Source organism: Poecilia reticulata, linkage group LG2, assembly GCF_000633615.1.
Source record: "Poecilia reticulata strain Guanapo linkage group LG2, Guppy_female_1.0+MT, whole genome shotgun sequence".
NCBI lineage: Eukaryota > Metazoa > Chordata > Actinopteri > Cyprinodontiformes > Poeciliidae > Poecilia > Poecilia reticulata.
In genome coordinates, this window is record NC_024332.1 from 37485325 (window position 1) to 37507281 (window position 21957).

Consider the following 21957-nt stretch of genomic DNA (forward strand, 5'->3'; position numbering starts at 1 on the left):
AAGCTTGCATATTCCCCTACATGCATGCAGTATGTAGTAAACTGAAATAAACTGTTTCCGTTGGGTGGAACAATCTGCCTCATTTTGGATGGTGGCACTGCGTATTATGTTTCTGAACTCGGAGTTCTTGGTTTTATTTCCATACAGCAGATGGTCTCGGTGACATTCTCGTCTTTTCCCTTATGATCAGTCCCTTCCCACCTCTGGTTATTCTGGCCCAGGTTTCTGGATATATTTCCTATTAAGATAGTGATGAATTTCATTTTATCCTCACAGGAGTAAGAGAGGCAGCAATGGGCTGGACTATGACTCTGAAAGATGACTTTGGGGTCAGCGCCTGGACACGGCACACTGGGAACTTCCTCAGCCTTTTCCTTCTCATCTCGTCTCTCTTTTCCATTCCAGCCCACTCGGACATTGTACTTTCCAAAGCCCATCATTTTTCATGGAAAGCAGGTAAAATATTTTATTGTTGGCCATTGCTGTTTTTTAACACCTATGATAACTTTCTACTGCAAAGGAAAATCGGGTCAGTCAATTCAAAGTATTAACATTTAGAAAGTGAAATGTGTTGTATTTATTCCACAATGGTGTTTTTTTTATTTTCTCAAATAAAACATAGAATGGGATGTATTTCATTGGAAATAAATATCAACTCTTCAACCAGCTTCCCTGTCCTTGAAAAAGCAAAGTGACCTAACAGCATAATGTTTCTCGTGGATTAGTTTGGTTTTTAGTGTCAGTTTTCTCCAACATGGGTTTTATCATGTAGGCAAAAAAAAAATAATAATTTGACCTCATTTGACCATAGCACTTGTTCCCCAAATGTTTGCTCTGTTGTTGCTGTGTGCATTTTGTAGCCTAGTTCTGCTCTAAACTCCTCCTGAACTTTATTCCTGTTCCTATTTCCTGATTTCCGACTGTTCCGGGGTTGCACTAGGCACAGATCTTGCATCATTTCTCCATTCAGTGGGCCACTGCTTCTGCACCCAAGAGTGTGAAAATAGATTCAATTATTTAAGCAGTTTTTTTTGAGAAAGCCAAGTTTCTCAAAAAACTTAATTTTCACAAACCCAAAGTTTGTTTTTTGAAGAATGAAGGTGCATGATGCTATCCACCAAGTGAAAACTACTTACCCCTTAGCGGTTTTTTAAAGGTAATTTGTCGGCCTAGATTTTATTTAGGGGTATCAGAACCTTTCAGTCCTATTGATGGAAAGAAATTGAGATCTATATATCATTTTCCTCCCACTTCACAAGTAAGCACCACTTTAGTTTGGTCTTCTATACAAGATCTCAACAGAAAATATAAAAGATTGTGGTTATGGAATGACAATATACTAGCAGGACACTTTATATTGGCTGTCCTACATGTTGTGGGATTAAGTTGCAATATAGTCAAATTTACTTTAAATACCAGTAGTCTGAGTATTTATAAAACTCAATAAAACACATTTTTCTTTGAGTCTACCATGTCTCATAAAAGTTGCATATTTGAACGTGCACACCCACCTATTCTTAGGTATGTTGCCTACAGTGTAAGAGTCGTTAACATATTTAGAAAACAAAGATACCAAGCACTAAGCAATCAGAAAAAGTACTTTTATTTTCAGAGAAACCCACTCTTTGGAGAGAGTAACCACTTTTTTTCTTACCCACACAGGGAGCATAAATCTTAGTCTGCTTGTCATCATCAAGTCTGCAGGTCTGTATGCCTCGATAGTTAGCATAATAATACTTATTTCTGAGTGACTGTTCAAGGACACTCCCACATGTGACAAGCTGAGTAGAAATAACAATGTATATGAAACAGTTAAACTTCAGACTCAACGCACAAATTTCATCTGCTGAAATGGGTTAAGAAGTTCCACCCTGTTTAAATGTTTATTAGGAAATGTGTCATTACAAAAAGTACATGTACATTGTTGTAGATTTCCTGGTTTTATTGCAAGTGTGGAAGCAATAAAGTATGTGCATATAGGTTTTTGTTCATATGCAAAAATATATATTTTCTGAGAACCATATCCCAAGACACTTTCATGTTTCAATTTTCTTTACAAAGAATTTTGAATAAGTTCTGAATTTAGTCTCTCCTTGCCTCAAAAACTCAATTGAACACGCATTTGCAAGGCTGCCAGAGCGGGAAAACTTGGCCTTTCCACACAAAGGCCACACTTGCTGTGCGATTAGCACTTTCATTTCTCACTCTGTGGTTGGGTAATGACACTGCCTGTGTGATAAAGAGATTGATTAATTTCACTTGAAAGCGCTTATGTTCAAAATGCATGTAACCGGGACACCAAGAGTTAGGATTTGACATCCTTGCAGAGCTAAGATGGCTTATGAGTTGTTTCTTGACTGGAAAAAGGAAATCAATTCAGAATCAAGAAAGAGAAAGTCAGTCAGTATCCAACTTATGCCTGTTTGCCTACAGGGAAGTGGTGAGAATAGAACAAATGGTACTGAAACGTCTTAGAAGTTAAATCCTAAAACAAACTTCAGTCATATAGTGCAATGTGGGTAGCTGGTGTGTGGTGTTGCAATAGGATGCAATGTTAGATTGAATAAAACTCCACAAAATTTGCTCAAATTGACAAGGTTTTTAGTTGAGCTTCACATTTTCTTAAAAAGGAAATGACTTTACACCACTGATAGATTTTAGATGATGCAAGCAATTGTTGATCAAAGTACAAAATGACCTTGATTAAAAAAGTGAAATGAGTTATGCACTTTTATTTATTTTCTGAAATAATAAAGTAAAATGTTTTTGTTACAAAAGCAAACAAAAAAACAAAGTAACTTTCTTATCAAGATTTTTGTCCCGAATACAGATTCAACCTATTTAAGACTAAGTACTCCTAATTCAATGGCTGCACGAATGTAAACACTACAAACTATGAGGACAATTGTGTAGTTTAAATGCCAACTATTCTGCCGTGCTGGCTCTGGGTAATTGTACTGCTGTATAAGCCACTTGGATTCTCTGGTAGAGAACAGATACCTGATTCAATCAACTGAAGATATCCATGGACTAAGAAAACAAAGCAGCCCATATTATCACATTAGCGCCACTGTGTTTGACAGCCAGCATGATAATGTTATTTCTAAAATACTCCATAAGTTTCAATTGTCTTCTCAGTGCATATGACTTCCAATCAGCTCACAATATTTCTAATGAAACGGATAACGGCGACATTAGATGACACCTTACCGGTGATAATGGCGCACTTTCTTATCCCCCTTGGGTAGCACTGTGTTGATTATGTAGTGTTGAGAAGGAACAATGCACTGTGGCTCAGGCAACAACGAGAACACCATCTGGACATATTTTGTCCATCCATCCATCCATCCATCCATTTTCTTCCGCTTATCCGGGGTCGGGTCGCGGGGGCAGCAGCTTCAGAAGGGAGGCCCAGACTTCCCTCTCCCCAGCCACTTCTTCCAGCTCCTCCGGGGGAATCCCAAGGCGTTCCCAGGCCAGCCGAGAGACGTAATCCCTCCAGCGTGTCCTGGGTCTTCCCCGAGGCCTCCTCCCGGTGGGACGTGCCCGGAACACCTCACCAGGGAGGCGTCCAGGAGGCATCCTTACCAGATGCCCGAGCCACCTCAACTGGCTCCTCTCGACGTGGAGGAGCAGCGGCTCTACTCTGAGTCCCTCCCGGATGACCGAGCTTCTCACCCTATCTCTAAGGGAGAGCCCAGCCACCCTGCGGAGGAAACCCATTTCGGCCGCTTGTACCCGTGATCTCGTTCTTTCGGTCATGACCCAAAGCTCATGACCATAGATGAGGGTGGGAACGTAGATCGACCGGTAAATCGAGAGCTTCGCTTTTTGGCTCAGCTCTCTCTTCACCACGACGGACCGGTACAGCGCCCGCTTCACGGCAGACGCTGCCCCAATCCGCCTGTCGATCTCCCGCTCCCTTCTTCCCTCATTCGTGAACAAGATCCCCAGATACTTAAACTCCTCCACTTGAGGCAGGACGACCCCCCTGACCCGGAGAAGGCACTCTACCCTTTTCCGGTTCCGACATATTTTGTATACATGAAATTATGTAACTCCTAGAAGCAAAGCAGCAAAGACGAGAAAAAAAAAAGTAGGCAAAAGCTAATTTAATTCCAAAGACAACATTGAAATCCAATATTACCATGACAACTACATTGTACTCGGCACATTTGAATTCTAAATTTGGCTCATAAGCAACCTTTTTTTTTTTTTTTTTTTAATATGCAATCGCCTAAAGTTTGATCTGCTCTAAATTAGCACAGCCACACTATTGTGTTTGGTGTGCCTATCTAGGCCAGCAGCATTGTTGGCGGACCCTTTTATGTGAGCCAGTTCCCAGAGCTGTAGCTAAGCTCCGAGTCTATGGCTCAAACAGGGAGCAGCAGCCATTTATGCTTGACCTTCATCGGTGCCTTTAAGAACAGAACAGAGCACTGAAACACTGTGCCTAATGGACCTTTTATTTAACTCTATAAGATAACTGCTCACAGATGTTCTCTTGCAAACATCCTCACTAGCCTCTTTTTTTGACACATTTACCACAATGACAGCATGGAAAGTATTACAAGATGGAAACAAAAACCCCAAGGTTGCCTGTTGGGGAATATGTGCTACTTTACAAAGGACAACAGTTTTCTATTGATTTCCGATTTAACATTACTGCTGAGAGGACGTTATAAGGGCTGTCACTTGGAAACTTAAAAACTGTACTTCACACCAGTGGTGTCACCTACACAGCACAGGGTTACCTGTGTGTTRTGTGATCAATGCGGTTACAGTCATGTTGTCTTAGGTGTGTCTCGTCAAAGGAGTGTTGGCTAGTAGCGCACGCAACATGATAAAAACAATCTATACTCCTTCCTTGTGTCATTCCATGATGATGGAGTGACCTACCAAGCACGACCAGGACAGTGTTGTCCATCATTAAGAAACCCTTGCAGACTCTGCTCTTCTGAGAGCCTCTCTACCCCAACCTACTGCTTTACTGCAGCCTGTCTACAGTTAAGGTCATCTTTTAAAGTAGCTTGTCTTGGCTTGCATCGTCCTATCCTCACGTATAGAGGCAAGGCAGTTTATTTGTACTACACATTTTCAGCAACTGGGTAATTCAAAGTACTTTAAATGATTGAAACCACAAAAGATGAGATGAAGAGGAAAACGAGGATAGATTGAAAAATAGACAACAGTTTATGATGCTCCAGTTGTTATTAATCAGAGACAACTCTAAGCAAATGGGGTTTTAGTCTTCATTTTAGAGGAACTCTGTGTTTCTGCAGTTTTCTGGCTGTTTGTACCAGATTAGAGGAGCATAGAAATTGAATGCTGCTTCTCCATGTTTGGGTCTGATTTTAGGGATTCAAAGTATCCCTAAAATACCGAGCATTCCTAAAAGGTTGATACAGTGACATCACATCTTCATTGTATTCTGGTGCCAAGCCAACCAGTTGGTTTGGATAAAAGTGTCTGCCAAATGTGTTGGCATAAATATAACTTCCAATAAAGTATTAGTTTCTTGTGAATAACAATTGTTTTGTCTCTAGATTTTTCCAGTTTCAGAGACAGTCGTAGAGTTTATGATCTTTTTCTTGAGGGGATATATATTTTGATGCTTCATTGGGGGGTTTATAGGCATAAACTGTCTTGTCAGTGGTAGAGGGTGAGAGGTGGGGAGCAAATGTCCAGAGAGCTCTCCCAAACCAGTTCTGCACATCAAGCGTACTCCACATGCAAATTCTTGTTGAATTTGCATGTGGAGTTTGACAAAAAAGCCAAAGGCAAGGCCATGTTGTTCTTTAGATGTCAATACAATTAATTGACATTGCTTAGCTTTCTCTCCTCACCTCTAAATCCGGAAAAGTCACAACTGCAGACACAATAGGATATCTCAACAGGAGCCATGTTTTTTCCCTTTTATGGGTTTCACTTCTCAGAACTTGGTCATATTTGTATTCCAAAGTTCAGTTTAGAGAGCAGGAAAAGAAAGAATTGCTTTAATAAATGAAAGCTTTTTCTTGTTTTTCAAAGAGCTTTATTCGTTGTTATTTTTCTTTATTTCTTTTTTTTGCTGCAAAACAGGAATCCAAATGCTGCAAGCTTCCTTCATGCTTTTAACATTCACTGACGGGATGCAGAAAAGTAAACAATATCATTAAAAGCATGCTTTTTAAATATATAAATAGTATTACTTTTAGTTTTCCTTTACAGGTTGCCTTGCTTGACTATTAAAAAAATCTAATTTTATTTCTTCTGGCCAGAAGTCCTGTGCAGAATAAGTGGACATTTATGGTATGTGAGGACATTCAGCTGCAAGATTTAGCTGAGTGAAGATAATTTGCAAAAGATTGAGAAATCAATACAGGTTTTTCTTAATTAGGGGCCTCTCGGTGTCTGGTGGGTTATTTAGAGATCTTCTGAAACTCACACTCAGCACCTTACTGTATGTAATTTATAATTCATTCACTAATGAAAACTTTCCTGCTGTCTTGAAAAACTGACCTGAATAGTATCAGTTTAGCTAATTTGTTCAGATTACTCTTGTTTTTAACAAGAGTTAAAAACAAGAGTGTGGTATTGAATGAACAGGCCTTTCTGAATGGAGTTTGCATGTTCTGTTCTCACACCTGGAGGTATTGGTATGTTACACAAGGCTGCTCCCATGTTCAAGCACATTATTATCATGATGTGAAAACGATCAGGGCTGTTCTTTAAAAAACTAAATATACAAATTGCACAAAACATTGTAATTTCATTGTTTTGTTAAAGTAAAATGTTCCTGTTCTAACATGTTGTAATGGTGCTATTAATAAATCTTTTGATAGTCAGGCAAAAACATTCACAATGCGTTTCAGCGCCAAAGTGTATTTATTTGAAATGGCGCCTCACTGTTGCGCCATCAAAGCTGAAATCAAACACAAGTGCTGCTTCAGCTTCTCTTGTTCCTTGAATAAGCTTGACGAAAGGCAGTGTGCAAGGATCAAGCCTAGGAGGAATTCAATTTTAACCAAATACCTCTGAATAATTTACAGAGGGATCTTTTTTATTTATGGTGACACAGAAAAAAAAATCACATTAGTCAAATCTACTTTGAGGAGGTTAGCATCACAGAAGAAGCTGTTGGAGACAGGCAATATTAAATTACATTCATAAAGTTATTCTGTTGCATGTGTCAGAGTTAACTCTGTTGTAAATGTAGGACCTTCTAATAATATAGTTTTGTAAAGTGAATTGAGAGCAAGAAATGTATTAATTTGCTAAATATTTCTGATAACATGCTACAATAAAATATATACAACACACCTCACAATTTTTTCCCATTTATGGTAGAGATAAAACTTCTAGTGCAACAAGCATATGAAGTATTTTTTATTTCTCTTATCAACCACTGCAGATGGTTGTAACATAAATATTGTTCAACATTGCTGCTGTTCCAGCTCTTGAAAGCATCTTAGTTATTTCTCTGAGATGCTCAGTTTTGTCCTGTCAGTTTTTCGTTTGCTCCCTTGTGAGGATTAAAGAACGGGAAAGCTGCGCATGCAGTGTCAGATACACTGCTCCAATCTATGCCTGTTCCTTTAATTGTACAAGATCACAGACTGCTTAGAGAAGGTGGGCAGTGAACCTCAGAACAACTGGCTTTATTTGGTGTAAATGGATGTTAAAACGATCTAACAAGTTGTAATCTCAAGTGGCACTGCGACCTACTGACAGTTTAATTTGTTAGGCTTCTTTGCAGGAAATGGTCAACAATTGTTCACGAGCACAAAAATTATACAGCATGTGTATATGAGAGATTAACACAAGGAAAACTTTTACCTGTAATTACAGCTGATTATGTCCAGAGTATGAGGCTCAGAAGCATAGGACCATGCATGGCCTCTGGATTGGTGGCCACAGACCTAAGAATAACATCATCATGTCTGACATGAGTATTGCTCATCATTTGCTATATCAGAATGATTCAATTTTGAATTGACTAAATGTTATGTGTTGGTAAATCTTTTTTTTTTTTCAAAACTCTGACTTACTTAAAACAATAAGTACTTTTCAGTAATATTTTTCATAATTAAATAATTAAGTATCCAAATTTAAGGTAGGATTTTTCTACATTTTCCAGCATGAGATTATTCATCTGACAAAAAGATACATTTATTTTAATGTTTCTTTTGGGGTTTTTTTTACCAGGTGTGCCAGTGAATTTTTGAGGATATATAAAAGCACTGCATGTTGTTAAAAATCAGGAAATCTGCTTACGTGACCCTGGGTGATCTGATTACTTCAGGGTGTCAAAATGCTTGCAGAGAAAATATTAAAGGGACCCAATCTTTGACCTTCAAAAACTGCTTAAGGTCAGCCAAATTTAAAAATCTTTGTCTCAGTTTGACATTGGATTTAAAAGTTTATGATACAGATTTTTGCCTTTCTACACTAAAGTGAAAATTTGATACTACTCCTTTAATGAGCTTTGTCATTTGAATTGCCTCAAGTGTAAAATTTTTCTCTTTTTTAAAATTTGATTAAATATCAAAATAACAAAAACATAAGTGTTACATTTTTCTCATTACTTCATCCTTCGCTGTACCCCTGACTTCTTAAAACTCAAAACACGGTTTGATTCTTAGCATTACTGAACATGCTAAAGACAACCACATCTAAAGGTCATATGCTAATAAAAGCAATGTGGTGCCTAATTAGGGCTCCAGCAGTCAGGGTGATGGAAAGTGGACAGCTTTCCTTGACAGCTTATGGATGGGGTCTGGGTTGTGAGTTTGGTGGCAAGACTTTTAGCAGTTATATAAACTAATAAGATACCAGACCAAAACACAACCTCCTCTTTCATAAATTTACATTATTTAAATAAATTGTATTGGCGAGTAGCTGAACCAAATATGTTGTAAAATTATGTGGATTAGTTGTGAGGGAAAACAAAATGAATGGAGCCAATTAGCCATGAATATTATGAAGACTGGCAGTACTGACCAGGGAGAAAGAGGGAGTTTGAAATTGGTGTCAACTTTTAAATGAATATTTAAATTATGAAACAAACTTGTAATCCTAACATCCTCATCCATTTCATATGAACTCATTTGTTACTTGTAGGGCTTTCAATTTAGCTGAGCTGATTCAGTAGCCCCACATTTCATCTGCATTGGCCATACTCACTCAAAAAAGACTTACAGGACTCTGTATTATCCATTATTCTTGATATTGGAAGCATTTTGTCCTAATTAACGTTTTTGTAAGACATTTCATATGCTTTTAAAGAGCTCCTGTAACGTCCTGACAAGTCATCACCTTTAATATGCAAAGCTTTATCATTTGTGTGTGACTTCACACACACATTTACAGTCTTCTTGAGTGACATAGATAGATAGGGAGTTGCAGCAGACAATACAATCTCCCTCTGAACAGTATAATAAAGTGATAAACAATTGTGTTTTAGATGCAAACCCAAACATGGAGGAAGTGTGTGCCTCGCTCAAAGACTTGAGGCCAACCACAAAAATCAGGAGTTGATTCTTTCAGCTACTGTACTGCATTTTGACTTTTTTTTCTATTTTTCAGTGACAAAGTGGCTGTAAACACCAAACTATCTTCTCTCAATAACAGAGAAGCATCTCTTTTTTTTCATATTTCCTTGAATAAAACACATTCCCTCACAAACCTTTATTGTGTTGAATGTTATTCAACAGTTTGAATAAAAAAATAAATAAAATCTTGCCGCATTAAATAATATTTGTGCTTGCTAAAAATTGGAGTGTTTGCTCTACTAAAAATCTGATGCTATCTGATGCTGTTTTCAGACCTTCACATACTAATATAATATAATAACACCTTGTTACATAGCACACACAATTTTTCAGAAATGGTCCACTTCTTCAGCAATGTAAGTTGCTGAAGAAGCTGATTCACTCTTTGGCTGTGGAAAACTGAATGATACTCTCTTTTTTTGATAATTTAGGCAAAAATTATTACATCTATTTTGTTGCGCTTTAATAACAATTTTTTGGCATGTTTATATGCATCTCTTTTGGACATGCCAAGTTACCCCATTATTAACATCACGTTTCATAAAATCCAATATTACAAGAAACCTAAATCTATAAAAAATAAAACCCTGAATAAATATTGAAAATTAAAAACAGTTTCTCCTCTGTCCTATTGCACTTTTAATAGTCAAAGAATCCTCCACAGATTTTGATGTTTGGCTTCAAACCGCCTGGTGGTTTGTTCTCTCAAACCTGTGTCCTTGTTTCAAACTGAAAACAGATTCAGTCTATTATGAGAGTTACATGACAGGCATGCAACAATTTTTATCCAACTGAAAAGTTAACTTTAAAGGCTAGTGCTCTAACATGATAAGTTTCTTTCAAACAGCAGAGGCCTTTCACGTCACCACTTTACAAAATGTTTCATTTCGGGACAATTCTCACTTTTTTTTCCTTTTTTTTTTCATAAGCGGATTGCAGAAGGAATCGGCTATGAAGTGGGACTACTTCGTAATTGGAGACGGAGTTAATTACAATCACCTCTTGTGACTACTGACATTATTCCGCTAGCAGTTCCTTTGTGTAACTGAAGGGAGTCCAAAGCAGAAGGTCATTTTGTTACTGAATGGCTCCTAGAGCTCCAATTAATACTGAGGCTAAAATACATGAAAGGCAGCTCTGGAGTTTTTGCCTGATTGAAGCCACATGGTAGCAGATTGTAGCTAACTCAACAGTATTTGTGAAGACGAAGCTGAAAGTTTTGTAGCTTGTTGCTTTAAGCTAATGCTCTAAAGCAAATCTGTAATCGCTGTTTTTCATGACACAAAAGTTGCAAAAAAAGGAAGTGCTTGCTCCTAGAGAAATATTGACAAGAGGTCTTATTGTGGCAGACAACTCAGATTCTGAGAACCAAATAATAAAATCAAAAATAAAGGCAAACACAGAACTAGTTGCCAAAGTAAATTTTGAGCATACAACTGCATCACAAGCTTCTGTGGAATTTGTGAAAACACATGCAAACATGTTATTGACTTGCAATTAATTGTCCAATAATGATTAATTAAATTAACGCGTATTCCATTCAATTGACTAATAACCTTCTTTCTAGTGTGGCCGCCTTTCAGAAGAGGCAGCCTAAAGYGGAGCCTGTTGATAGTTAGAGAAATAATCATTCCGGAACAGAAAAGTTAAACGATCCAAACAGATTTCGGTGTGGGATGCCAAATGCACCCTACGTGGTTCTGTTTTTAAATATGAACATTTGACGAACTCCCTAAGTTTCATCTTAATATCACTCATTTAGCTGAGCTGCATGCTGGAGCAACGTCAACTTCTCATTCAAAATTTACTTATGCTGAAGTTTAAGAAATGTACACATTAGTAAACTTGCTAATGTTGCTAAAATTTACTAATGTGTGAGGGTCTGATGGCAGAAAAGTGGCGAGCAAACGGTTATCTTCTTGATTATTCAGTCACTATATAATACAGGTGACCCAAAGAAATCTTTAAAATGTATCGTGTTTCTTTTTCAAAACTTTGTATATAGCAAAACAATTGCCCTTCATGTCACAGACAGACAGACAGACAGACAAAAGAACACCCAGGCTTTTAAGAAACTGGTCAGTTATCAATTAATCATTAGCTGATAAGATCAATTAACTTTAGATCAACTAATTAATGGATTACTTGCATCCCTACTATTCTACCAGCTCTAAAGCAAGCAACCTGTGAACATCTGACTGGAACAGTGACTTTGGTTAGACATCTCAAGATGTTTTAATGCAAATGAAGTAAACATGCTGACAAGAGGTTTTTCCGCTCCACTGCTGAAAACTTGCTGAAGCTTAAAGTATTCAGTAAATTCACAGTAGGATGGGAGTACATCCTTTTTTTTTTTTTTTTTTTGATGCCTTACGAGAACTGGAAAGAATTTTCAGACCAATGTAGCTGTCCTTGTGCTTTGGATGTTAAAAGTCTGAAAAGGTCAAATACATAAAAATAACATAAAAGCAAGTTGTCTGTAAGAAATGAACGGACAGAGCCGGAGACATTGTCTATTGCACAATGCAAAAATAAATTAAGCCTCAGCATCGTTGCACCTGCATCATACTCCTTTTTCTTGCCAGGGTTTTTCTGCTCTATACATGCTCTTTAGCGAGGAAAGCTTCATGTATTTCAGGTTTACATAAAAGAAAAGGAAGCTACTTGCACCCTTTCCTACTCTGCATGCATGTTGTAATTGTTTTAATTAGACAAACTCCTCTCAGCTTTGTTAAAAGAAGAAAGAAAGAAAAAAGTCTGAACATGCGAGCCTGATTGAAGCAGCATTAGCCCAGGGATAGACATCGATATATACAAGGGAACTGGAAGCCTCATCTTTCCTTGGTGTTCATATTCTTCATGGCACATATGAAACATATGAATATATGACATTTGCTGCAAATTTCATATGTTTTATATTTTTCAATTAATGCCAATAATCTTTTAAATAGGCCCTGTCATTTCCGTGAACAGATCTTTTGGAGGAAAGGAACTGTAAATATATAGTATGAGTGGTAAGAGGAAAAAAAAGAAGAAGTTAATTATGTTCTTCGTATTTGAAAGGAATCTTCTTCAGAGACCGGTTAAAATAGCTTACTCTGTTTACTGCTCAGCCGACCCAATAGGAAACACCTGGAGAGACTGTTAGGTGGAAGCCAAAGGGATTTTATTTACTCTACTCTCAAAAATTCTCCACTGAGTCATTTTTTGACTGCAGAGCGCTGTCTATCAGAACGCTTGCTTTATTCCTTCTTTGAATCATTGGCATAGCAGAAACAGTGGTGAAAGCCACTGATCTACAATTAGGAAATGAAAGGATTTGTTGTTGGATAAGCTTAGTGAAAAGATAAACTCTTAAAAGAATAATGGCATACATCACTCAGTTGCACTTCTTTGAGGTTACCTTGGTAATGCGGAGCTTTAAATATTTTTGTCTCCGACACGACTGCTTGTTAATGAATTCATTCCTTTAGATGTTTCTTTCCTTTAGATATTCAATGTCAAATGTGAAAGTTTTATGTTATAGAGGATAAAACGTATTTTTTCCTCCTCAAAGGAATTTTTATATTTTTTGATGTTGCAAACTGTCTTAAAAAATATTATGAAGGTCACATCTGGAGATGGACAAAGAGTTGAAAATTCACTTTAGCTTTGCTCAAAGACTTGATGGTTGACTCCAGACTCTGAACTTGACTCAAGTTTTGGCTCTGAGGACTTGATTCACACCCAGCTGTGTAAACTCGATGCAGATGTTGTTTTTTCACTCTTTCTCTCAGTACACTGACCTCTGCACTTTGTTTTATAGCATTCATCATGCATGTTTAATATTTCACAAAGGCTTTCATTGCATTTCCACTGCCATTATGCATTTACATTTAATAGTTTATGAAATTACCTCGGTACTACTGACTACAAAAACCGGAAATGGGGGTAATAACACTTATAAGACGTTGTCTAATTAGCAAGAAACTTCTGTTTGAACAACTTCTGTTTGTCTCTGCAACATGTCATTTGTTTTCATTCATTTGTATTCCTCCTGTCTGGGGACAAGCGGCTAAATAATTATTTGTTGTTGAAAGCAGTGGAAGAGCTGCATCAACTTATTGATTCGCTGAGTACAAGTAAGCAATTTAATTAGATCTAATTTCTTTCCCTTTTCAGACAGGATAACAGGTAACTGCTGAATCACAAGGATATTTCTAAAATTAAAGTTTAACCAAACATTTTATAAAAATTAATGATTAGTTTAAAATATGTGTCTGCCCACATCACTTACTTTGACCAAAATCTATGTATGTTTTGATAAAAAATAGTAATTTTAACCACATCTGGAAATGGTAATGGAGCTGCTGTCAACGGGAAAAAAAAAGCAAACATCTTTTTTCTAAAGTTTATTTATGATTTTAGTGCAACAGTTTCAGTTTTGGAATAGAAAAATCAAGTATCAAGATTCTGCTATTAGCTACACAAGATCCATGGGTCCATGTAGGAACACCAGCCAAGCACTTTGGCTAAGAGTTGTCCAATGTTCAGCCAGAAATACTTAAAATCTCAGAAGGTTATTCATGTATGAATACAACAACTGGGTAAAGTAAATTACAGCGACAGCAAGGTATATGTATATATTTTATGGGCATGTATCATATTGAAATGCGTGGATAAAAAAATATAATCACTAAGCAGAAATTTTATGAAAATATTTTTTAATTCATTGCCATTTATACTTTTAAAATGATTTCCAAGCTGAAAAAACAATAGAATAAATGCATCAATAATATCTCAAAAGAAAAAAAAGGCATTTATGACCGTGAGTGTGTAAACTTTGAAGTACAGTAGTAGTAGTAGTACAGTACCTCTGCTCAAAAATGATAAAACAGTTGGATCATATATGTCTATATATAACAGTAACAATGCATAATTCAAACTATGCTTACATGAAAGTGAAATTATGCAAGTGTACATAATTATTTGTATTTCTGACCTGGGATTTGGGGAAACAAAATAAAATTATATAATCTCTGCATCCTCTCAGCCATCAATTTACAGATAATAGTAGCCATATAAAAATATAGAAAGCACTCAAGAGGAATTGAAATGAGACATCTGCATAGAGGCATTTCAGTAAGACGTAACTAATGGAGAAAACAAACGCGCAGTGAGAAAAAGCCAATGATGGGAAAAGGGGGCTGTTGGGTTTTGCTGTAGGGAAGCTTGGGGGGGTTTCCTTGATCAGGAAGGATTTTCTGTCAGAGAGTCTTTTTTTTGGCTTTACGAGACCTGTGCCTGAGAAGAAACTTAATTACAAACTAGGTATTTTTAAATATGCTCCCCGTTTTAAATGAAGTGATTTACAAATAGTCTGTTGAGATAGAAACTTATGAGCAAAAAACAAACTAATTTTCTAACTTTTGCGCTTGTGTTTTGCCAGATGGACAATAATTTCAGTGATTTTGTTTTGGCAGCTCAACATGGCTGTCGCTGTAATGTATGGGCAGTACAAGCTTCAGTTTAAGTCTTTGGTTCAAAGAGATGGTCATTTTCCCAAAAACATATGTTTTGATGTTTGCTCTGTAATTGTACATTATGTAAACTTGAACAAACCGTATCGTAAGCACTAGTAAGGAACACTAACAATGGCCCATCAGAGTAAATTTACTTTAAAGTGTTCCAGTTTTTCATAGCAGTCCCTGTTTCACCTCTGGATTAGGTATTGAGAGACAGGAAGAGACAAAACAAAAGAGAGTTAGGATGCGGAGCTATGATCCAAGGAACAGAATGGGGGTCGGCTTCCACACTGACCAGCTGCTTTTAGCTTACTCTGGAAAAGTTTGACACGAATCACTGGTGATTTTAGGTGATGCATACGAGTGACCAGCATGCTTTAATGTTACAGCACACAGTTCGACTCGTTTAGATGCTCATTTCCTAATTTAAGTTGGGCTTAACATCGAGTGAAGCACAACAAATGTGTAAATATAAAATTCTGTGGTCAGTATGATCAGTCACAATTTTGCGTGGTTGTAAGAATCATGTTTACGATTCTTATCAAATTTATCATTTGAATAATTCAGTCTGTTCAGTCACTGTGACTTTTGGGCTCTTTCAGGGAAATCATGTGCTCACCCAGTAGTAAACATGACCTCTGTTGACTGATGAAAGTGCTTTACGTAGGCAGGCTGTTCTAATTTGCACAAAGCTTGGTTCTTCCAAAGCTTACTGGATCATTTGTTGTTGTGTAAAGTCCAAAGCAAGACGGTAGATTTTGGTAAGTTTAGTTTTATCAGTGATGTTTACATTTTTTTTTTGTTTTATCTAATATATACTTTTTTTAACATCAGTTAAAAGTCATTGTGTAAAAACTGCAGTTTTTAAGTGATTGTTCCAATTATTAATGGTGCAATGCTATCGATACTGACCCTACGATATGGGAAAGCTAATGTAGAAAACGCTAAACGGTGTTGAAACTTCCTTTGAGATGATCGAAGCTGCACTTATTGACTCACAGCGCAACCTAACAATGCTAAAATGATGAGAAAAATCGGAACAAAGTAAGAAATATGCAAATGTTTTACTTGAATTCTTACTTAAAGCTCCATTTTAATCGCCTTTAGGCAATAAATCAACTCATGGTGTCATTTCTGACCTTGAACACTGCCAGTCTAAATTCATTGACATCGATGGATCCTTGAGTCGAGCAGCATTTCACAAGACCAATTAAAAACTGACCTGACTCTCCACACGCTGAAGATGCAATGTCAAGCTGCAACAAATAAGAACACTTTGTAATCAAAGTTGGTATGAGAGAAGACGGCTTTTGTTTTTCACTCACGGTTGATTTTGCAGAGGTTAATGAGACGTGTTTCAAAATACACAAACCTTAATTTATATCTAAGACAGAGATCATATTTAAAGACCTGAAAAGAACATTTGTCATGTAGTTAAATTCTGCTATGGCTTACAGTCATAGCTGTAATTATGTTTGCATCAGATAATCATCTTATTAAGCATAGCATTTAGAAAAAGACAATACTAATACTTACAGAGTTTGACACCATGTCCCTGAGTCCTTGTAATTAGATGACCATGTAGATACACAATGTGTCAGAGCAACAAGCTAAGCTCATTATAAAAGTAAAACTAAGGGCTTTGTTGAGTTCTCCGCTCCTTTTCAGCATCCAATAAGATACAGTTGTGGAAATACATGAGGCAGTACAAGGGCAGCTGGAACAGAAAAGCAGATCTTCTGTTGTTGCTTGTCTGCTAAACTTTACATTTTCACATGGACAAATTCTTATTGTTTTCAAAGATAACTTGAGTAAATATAAAATGTTATTTTTTAATTGAGCATTTCAATTGGCAAGGGGAAATAAAGCGATCCAAAGCAACCTTGCTGTATGTGGAAAAAGGGATTCCTTAAACGACATAACTTTACCGCAATAACCACTATGAAATCACATGACAGTCGTATTTCAATTAAAAAATGAAATCATAAATTGAAATCTCCTTTTTGATTTTACACATTTACATTGTAATATAATGCATATTCTTAATTGGATAACTGATTAGCGCAGATTCTGTTGGTACTTCACTTTGAAAGTCAGGTCGAAGCTAACGTGTAAAATTCTGATAGAACTAGTTAGTAATTAAAATAGTTGGATATGCCATGCATCATTTCCGTGCCTGAAACGCCCAGCGCTTAATCATCATGATAGAAGCCAGGTCAACTTCTAATTAGGATCTGTGGAGTGATGTTTGATCTTTTATTATCCCAGAGTAATTTGATTACTTCTGACTTTCTGCGAATATCAGACTTTGAATGTGCACATTACTGAAAGGGGTCTTGCCTGGTAAACCTGATGCCTTCACCTGGAGGCCAACCAAATTATAACCTTCCATACCTTAAGTTTTTTCCTGACAGTGGAAAAAAAAGGCATTAAGAGAATTTACTTTCCTTTTCTAGTTCATTTATTTCCAGAACAAAGTTTTTGTACCTGTTCTTATAAATAACTATCATTTTTTAAAATGTTTCTTGTTTTTAAGTAATACCAGTGGATTACCTACTATTAAAGCAACTATTAGGGAAGTCTTTCCTGTGTTTTTTTAAACAGGTCAGTAACTTTTAATCATTAATTTCTTCAAACAGGTTTGTTTTGACAGGCTCCAACAAAGTGCAGAGACTCTAAACACTCATTTCAGCCTGTAAAACTCACTGAAATGCAAAGGATTTTAGATAATCCTTTGCTAATTTACTAACCTGGAAATGTTCCTGATTAATGTTTAGTCTACCCTAAAATGTCAACAGGAAGAACAGATTTTTTAAAATTAGTGTTAGTTTGACAGGTTAAACGATGTATCTTTGCGATCAAATAAGCTGGCCAGACTAATCCTGACTAATGCATAATTTGCTCACTGTTGATCAGGAAAACTGTAGTCATTTCAAAAGTTTACTTTCTGATAGCATAATGTAACACAGTTGTAACCTATCTACAAAATAATATATATTTTTTGTTTTTGCAGATTTTTATTTTAATCAATTGCTCCTTTATTTTGAATTCTAGCACTGATTTAAGGGCTTTAAACGAGAAGGTTGGACCTTCTCGTTTAAATAAAAATAAAAATGCACATCACAGTTTGTGGTTGTAATGTTACAAAATGCATTTAAAACATTGGCTTGATTTTATTGCTGAGAAGATCCAATGTATTCATTTGACCTTGTGACTTGTTGTTTATTATTCCTTTTTCCTGAGTTCAGATTATTTAAAAATAATAACTTTTTTTCTGCGGTGAAATCTGAAAGTCTCTTTTCACTAAAACATAATCTTTCTGTGATACATAATATATGGCAGTTAGATTTTTTTAAAGTTTGCATTTTAAGAACATTACTTCATTATGAATATATAGCAGCGAATAACCTCAGTGATGAGACAGATTGACAATTTTATTTATATGTTTACAAAATAATCCATTCATCCGTCTGTTCATCCATCCATCTCATCCAACTAAGCTAGTTGGCTATTGCTTAGCCAACTTTATATCATTTATTTTCCTTCCTAATTTGCAGATTCTTAGAAACCAAAAATGACCTTTTATGCAAATATGAATAAATGGCTTTAAATGTTTTTTTCTGAACATATTTTAAAACCATATCAGACCTAAAACTTTACCTGTCTAATGGAAATGACCAGTTTCCTATTGTCACACATTAACTACATTGATGTAACCAAATTATTAAGAATTTATAGTCATTGCTCAACACACTTTACAAAACTGTGTGATGCCTCATATTTTAATACTTTACAAAAATGATCAGTATAATATAAAGGTAGATAAGATTACCTCACAGCTTTAAGTGAAACTATATGAACCTCACATTAAAGGAAGCGTTTGAGTCTGCACTCCTCCTCTTTGATACACAAACTCATAGTTTTGATTTGATCCTTCATAAATACAGATCAAGTATTGTTTAGCTGTCTCTTATGGCTGAGTTAAAACACAGCAAAGTGGCTTTAAAGAGTCTTCCAAAACCTTTCAGGATCCCATCGGGAGTCATTATGTTGTTCTGAGGTGTGGCAGAATATAACACCTAAAAGTGTTGCTTTGAATAACTCTGTGTTGTTCACTCAACGTGTAATAGAAATGTAAAAAAATGATAGCTATTCAAGACATTTTTAAATTTGACCTCCTGCAGATCACCATTAAAAGAGCAAGTGACTGATTAATTACTGAGGGACAAAGGGGAATGGCAGTGACAGATGGAGAACTGGTAAAGTATTTATCCTCTTTAGGTTCGACTCTGCAGGCTCCCCGGCTGGAGTAATCGCTCTGCCCGGGGAGCCCTCCTGTCTTCAGGTCCTTGTAGGGCTGGATTTCTGGCCTTTGATCACTTCACAGATGCCTCCTGGAGTATAACAAATTACTCTGGTGCAACTTTGTACCAAGACTCTCAATTATTTTGTTGGTGCGAATAAATCAGAAATATTAAGTAACAATGAGAAGCAGTATAATGCGAAGAAACGTGCTTTCAATTCATCTACACTTTGCACATTTAACTCTTAAAAAACTGGAAAAGGTGACAATTGGACACGGTGAACAACATTTAGACAAACTGAACATATTCAGTGTATTAAATCGTGCTCTAAAAGGGATATGTAGCCCAGCTGAGTAAAGCAAGCTAAAAAACAGAATATTGACATTTTACGTTTCTACTCCTGCGTTTCACATTACAACTTTCTTACCTCAAGGATGCATTGCCATGTCTGTTTTTTTATTCAGGCAATTGCCAAGTGGTTTTGTTTCCATGAGAATATGAGCCTGTGTATGTTTTGCAGACTGAACATAACTTTATTCACAATTTCACTGGTGAAAATATCTTGGATCTATCAGCTGCCCTTCATCCGAATCCATTTCCCCCCCAAGTTTCTCCTTTTTTTTCTTCACAAAAATCTAATTTATTTTCCACTAAAAGTTTCCTGCTACTGTATGCTACTGTATATTTTAACATTCAAAGAACAGTACAGTTAAAGTGCCTTGCAAAAATAATCATACCACATCAACTTCTGTATACTTCGTCACAGACTTGGATGTAGGAAGTGGAAGAAAATGTGGAGCCACAAAGTGAACTCACAAGTGACATGATTAGTAATTTACCAATGTGTAATTTAATATCAGCATAATCATAGCTTCTATGTAAAGACTTCAGATATTTGTTAAAGAATTGTGTAATGAAAATATCAGCTGAAATTGTGGAGAAGGTGGAAAACAATATTCCAAAAAAATTGGTCAACATTTTCCCAAAACATGAAAATAGAACAAAATATAGCTGTAGCAAAATATAGCCATCCACCTAATGCCTGGTTCAGAATAAATGTGCTGATTTTTGACCTGATTTTCCCTTGCTGACAATCTTAATGATGCTAGGATTGTCACAGTGGCTCAAAACTTAATCCTCGGTTAAGTTTAGGAGATATTCTTGCTGTGTCTGGTGTGTTAAGAGTGATCGAGTCCATTTGGGAGGATGTGGGGTGTTGCTGGAGGACAAACAAGCATGTAATCTGGTGAATGTGACGTGAAGCCAATCTGAAGGTGAAGTGAAGGAAACGGAGGGAAATCAAAAATACAGGCAAAACTTCCAGAAAGTGAAATTGCGTTCAATGTCCAGTGAACATCGTGTTCACTGGACTTTCTGGATGGACTTCCTTTTTTGTGCTTTTTTTTTTTATCTGTTAAAAACTGACCACAAATTATCGCCATTGCTTCTTTGTCGGCCATGTTTATTTATTCTGAACTCATGTTTGATCTCTGGCGAGATTCTCCATCTGATATCTGAATGTTTGGGAGTGAAGTCTGTCGGTGTGGTGTGTTGAATTTGTTGTGTGGCTGTGCACCACACACTGTAGGACCTGTTTATATCTATGATTTATTTATTTATTTTTAAATCAACCAAGAATTTTCATCCTGCCGCGTGAACCTCACATAACCTGTTGGGAAAGAAGAGCATTGATCAGAGAAGCAGCCAAGAGGCCAGTGGCAACTCTGGGAGAGCAGCCAAGATTCACAACTCAACTTGGAGATAAATAATTATCAGAATAATTATTTTTCTTACAATCTACAAATTTGGTAGATAATTAGGTAGACACAAGAACTTAACGTGCAGCTCCCAACAGTAAACACGGTGGTGGCACCATCAGTCTGTGGGATCATTTTCTTCATTAGCACTAAAAAGATGGTCAGAACATRTAGGAAGATGGATGAAACTAAATACAGGATTATTAATAGTTTTGACAGAAAATTTGGGTCTGTTATTAAAAAGCCAATAAAATATAATAAAAAAAAATCTGCTATGTCAAGCAAAGAATGATTTACACAGTTCCTCCCTGTGGGTATGAATTTACAGTTGGCATGGATGCACCATTTAATTCAAAAACTATTTTCAGAATAATAAATATATTCCACTCTTCATATTGTACTTTCACTTTGTCTCTGTCCGGTAATGGCCCGGTCGCATGCAAAATCATAACACCAGGGTCTCCCCCTCAGGTTGCTGCCTGCAGGTATGGCCATTAGTTCAGCTCCTGTGCTTAGAGACGTGAACTCCCAGGTCAGCAGAAGGCAGTGAAACACTGGAGTGAATGACATCCCATCCAATTACTTGTCACCCCTGCACATACCAGTGTAGGGACTCGAGGAGACCACATGAGACACGCCATTACCCTGAAAAAAGATTCTGATCACTGCAGAGCCAAGTACACCAAGTGTGCACTGATTTTTTTTTCTTCTCTTTTTCTGAAGGATGTTTGCCAACATGACGTATCTGAATAGAACCTAAAAGGCCATCCAATCCATGCTTAGTATTAATGCAATGGCACAGAAGGGAATATATATCCATCCATCCATCCATTTTCTTCCGCTTATCCGGGGTCGGGTC

At 36.7% G+C, this 21957-nt stretch overlaps 1 protein-coding gene across 5 annotated transcripts in view; it reads left to right on the forward strand.

Moving 5' to 3' along the window:
• Positions 1 to 21957, forward strand: part of thsd7ba (thrombospondin, type I, domain containing 7Ba) — a 199710-nt gene that overhangs the window by 46342 nt on the left and 131411 nt on the right. For all 5 annotated transcript variants that reach the window (XM_008403104.2, XM_008403129.2, XM_008403136.2 and 2 more), the window contains one exon: positions 277 to 456. In XM_008403104.2, the coding sequence (XP_008401326.1) occupies positions 294 to 456 (163 nt within the window). In that variant the 5' untranslated portion in view covers positions 277 to 293. The remainder of the gene's footprint in view (positions 1 to 276; positions 457 to 21957) is intronic.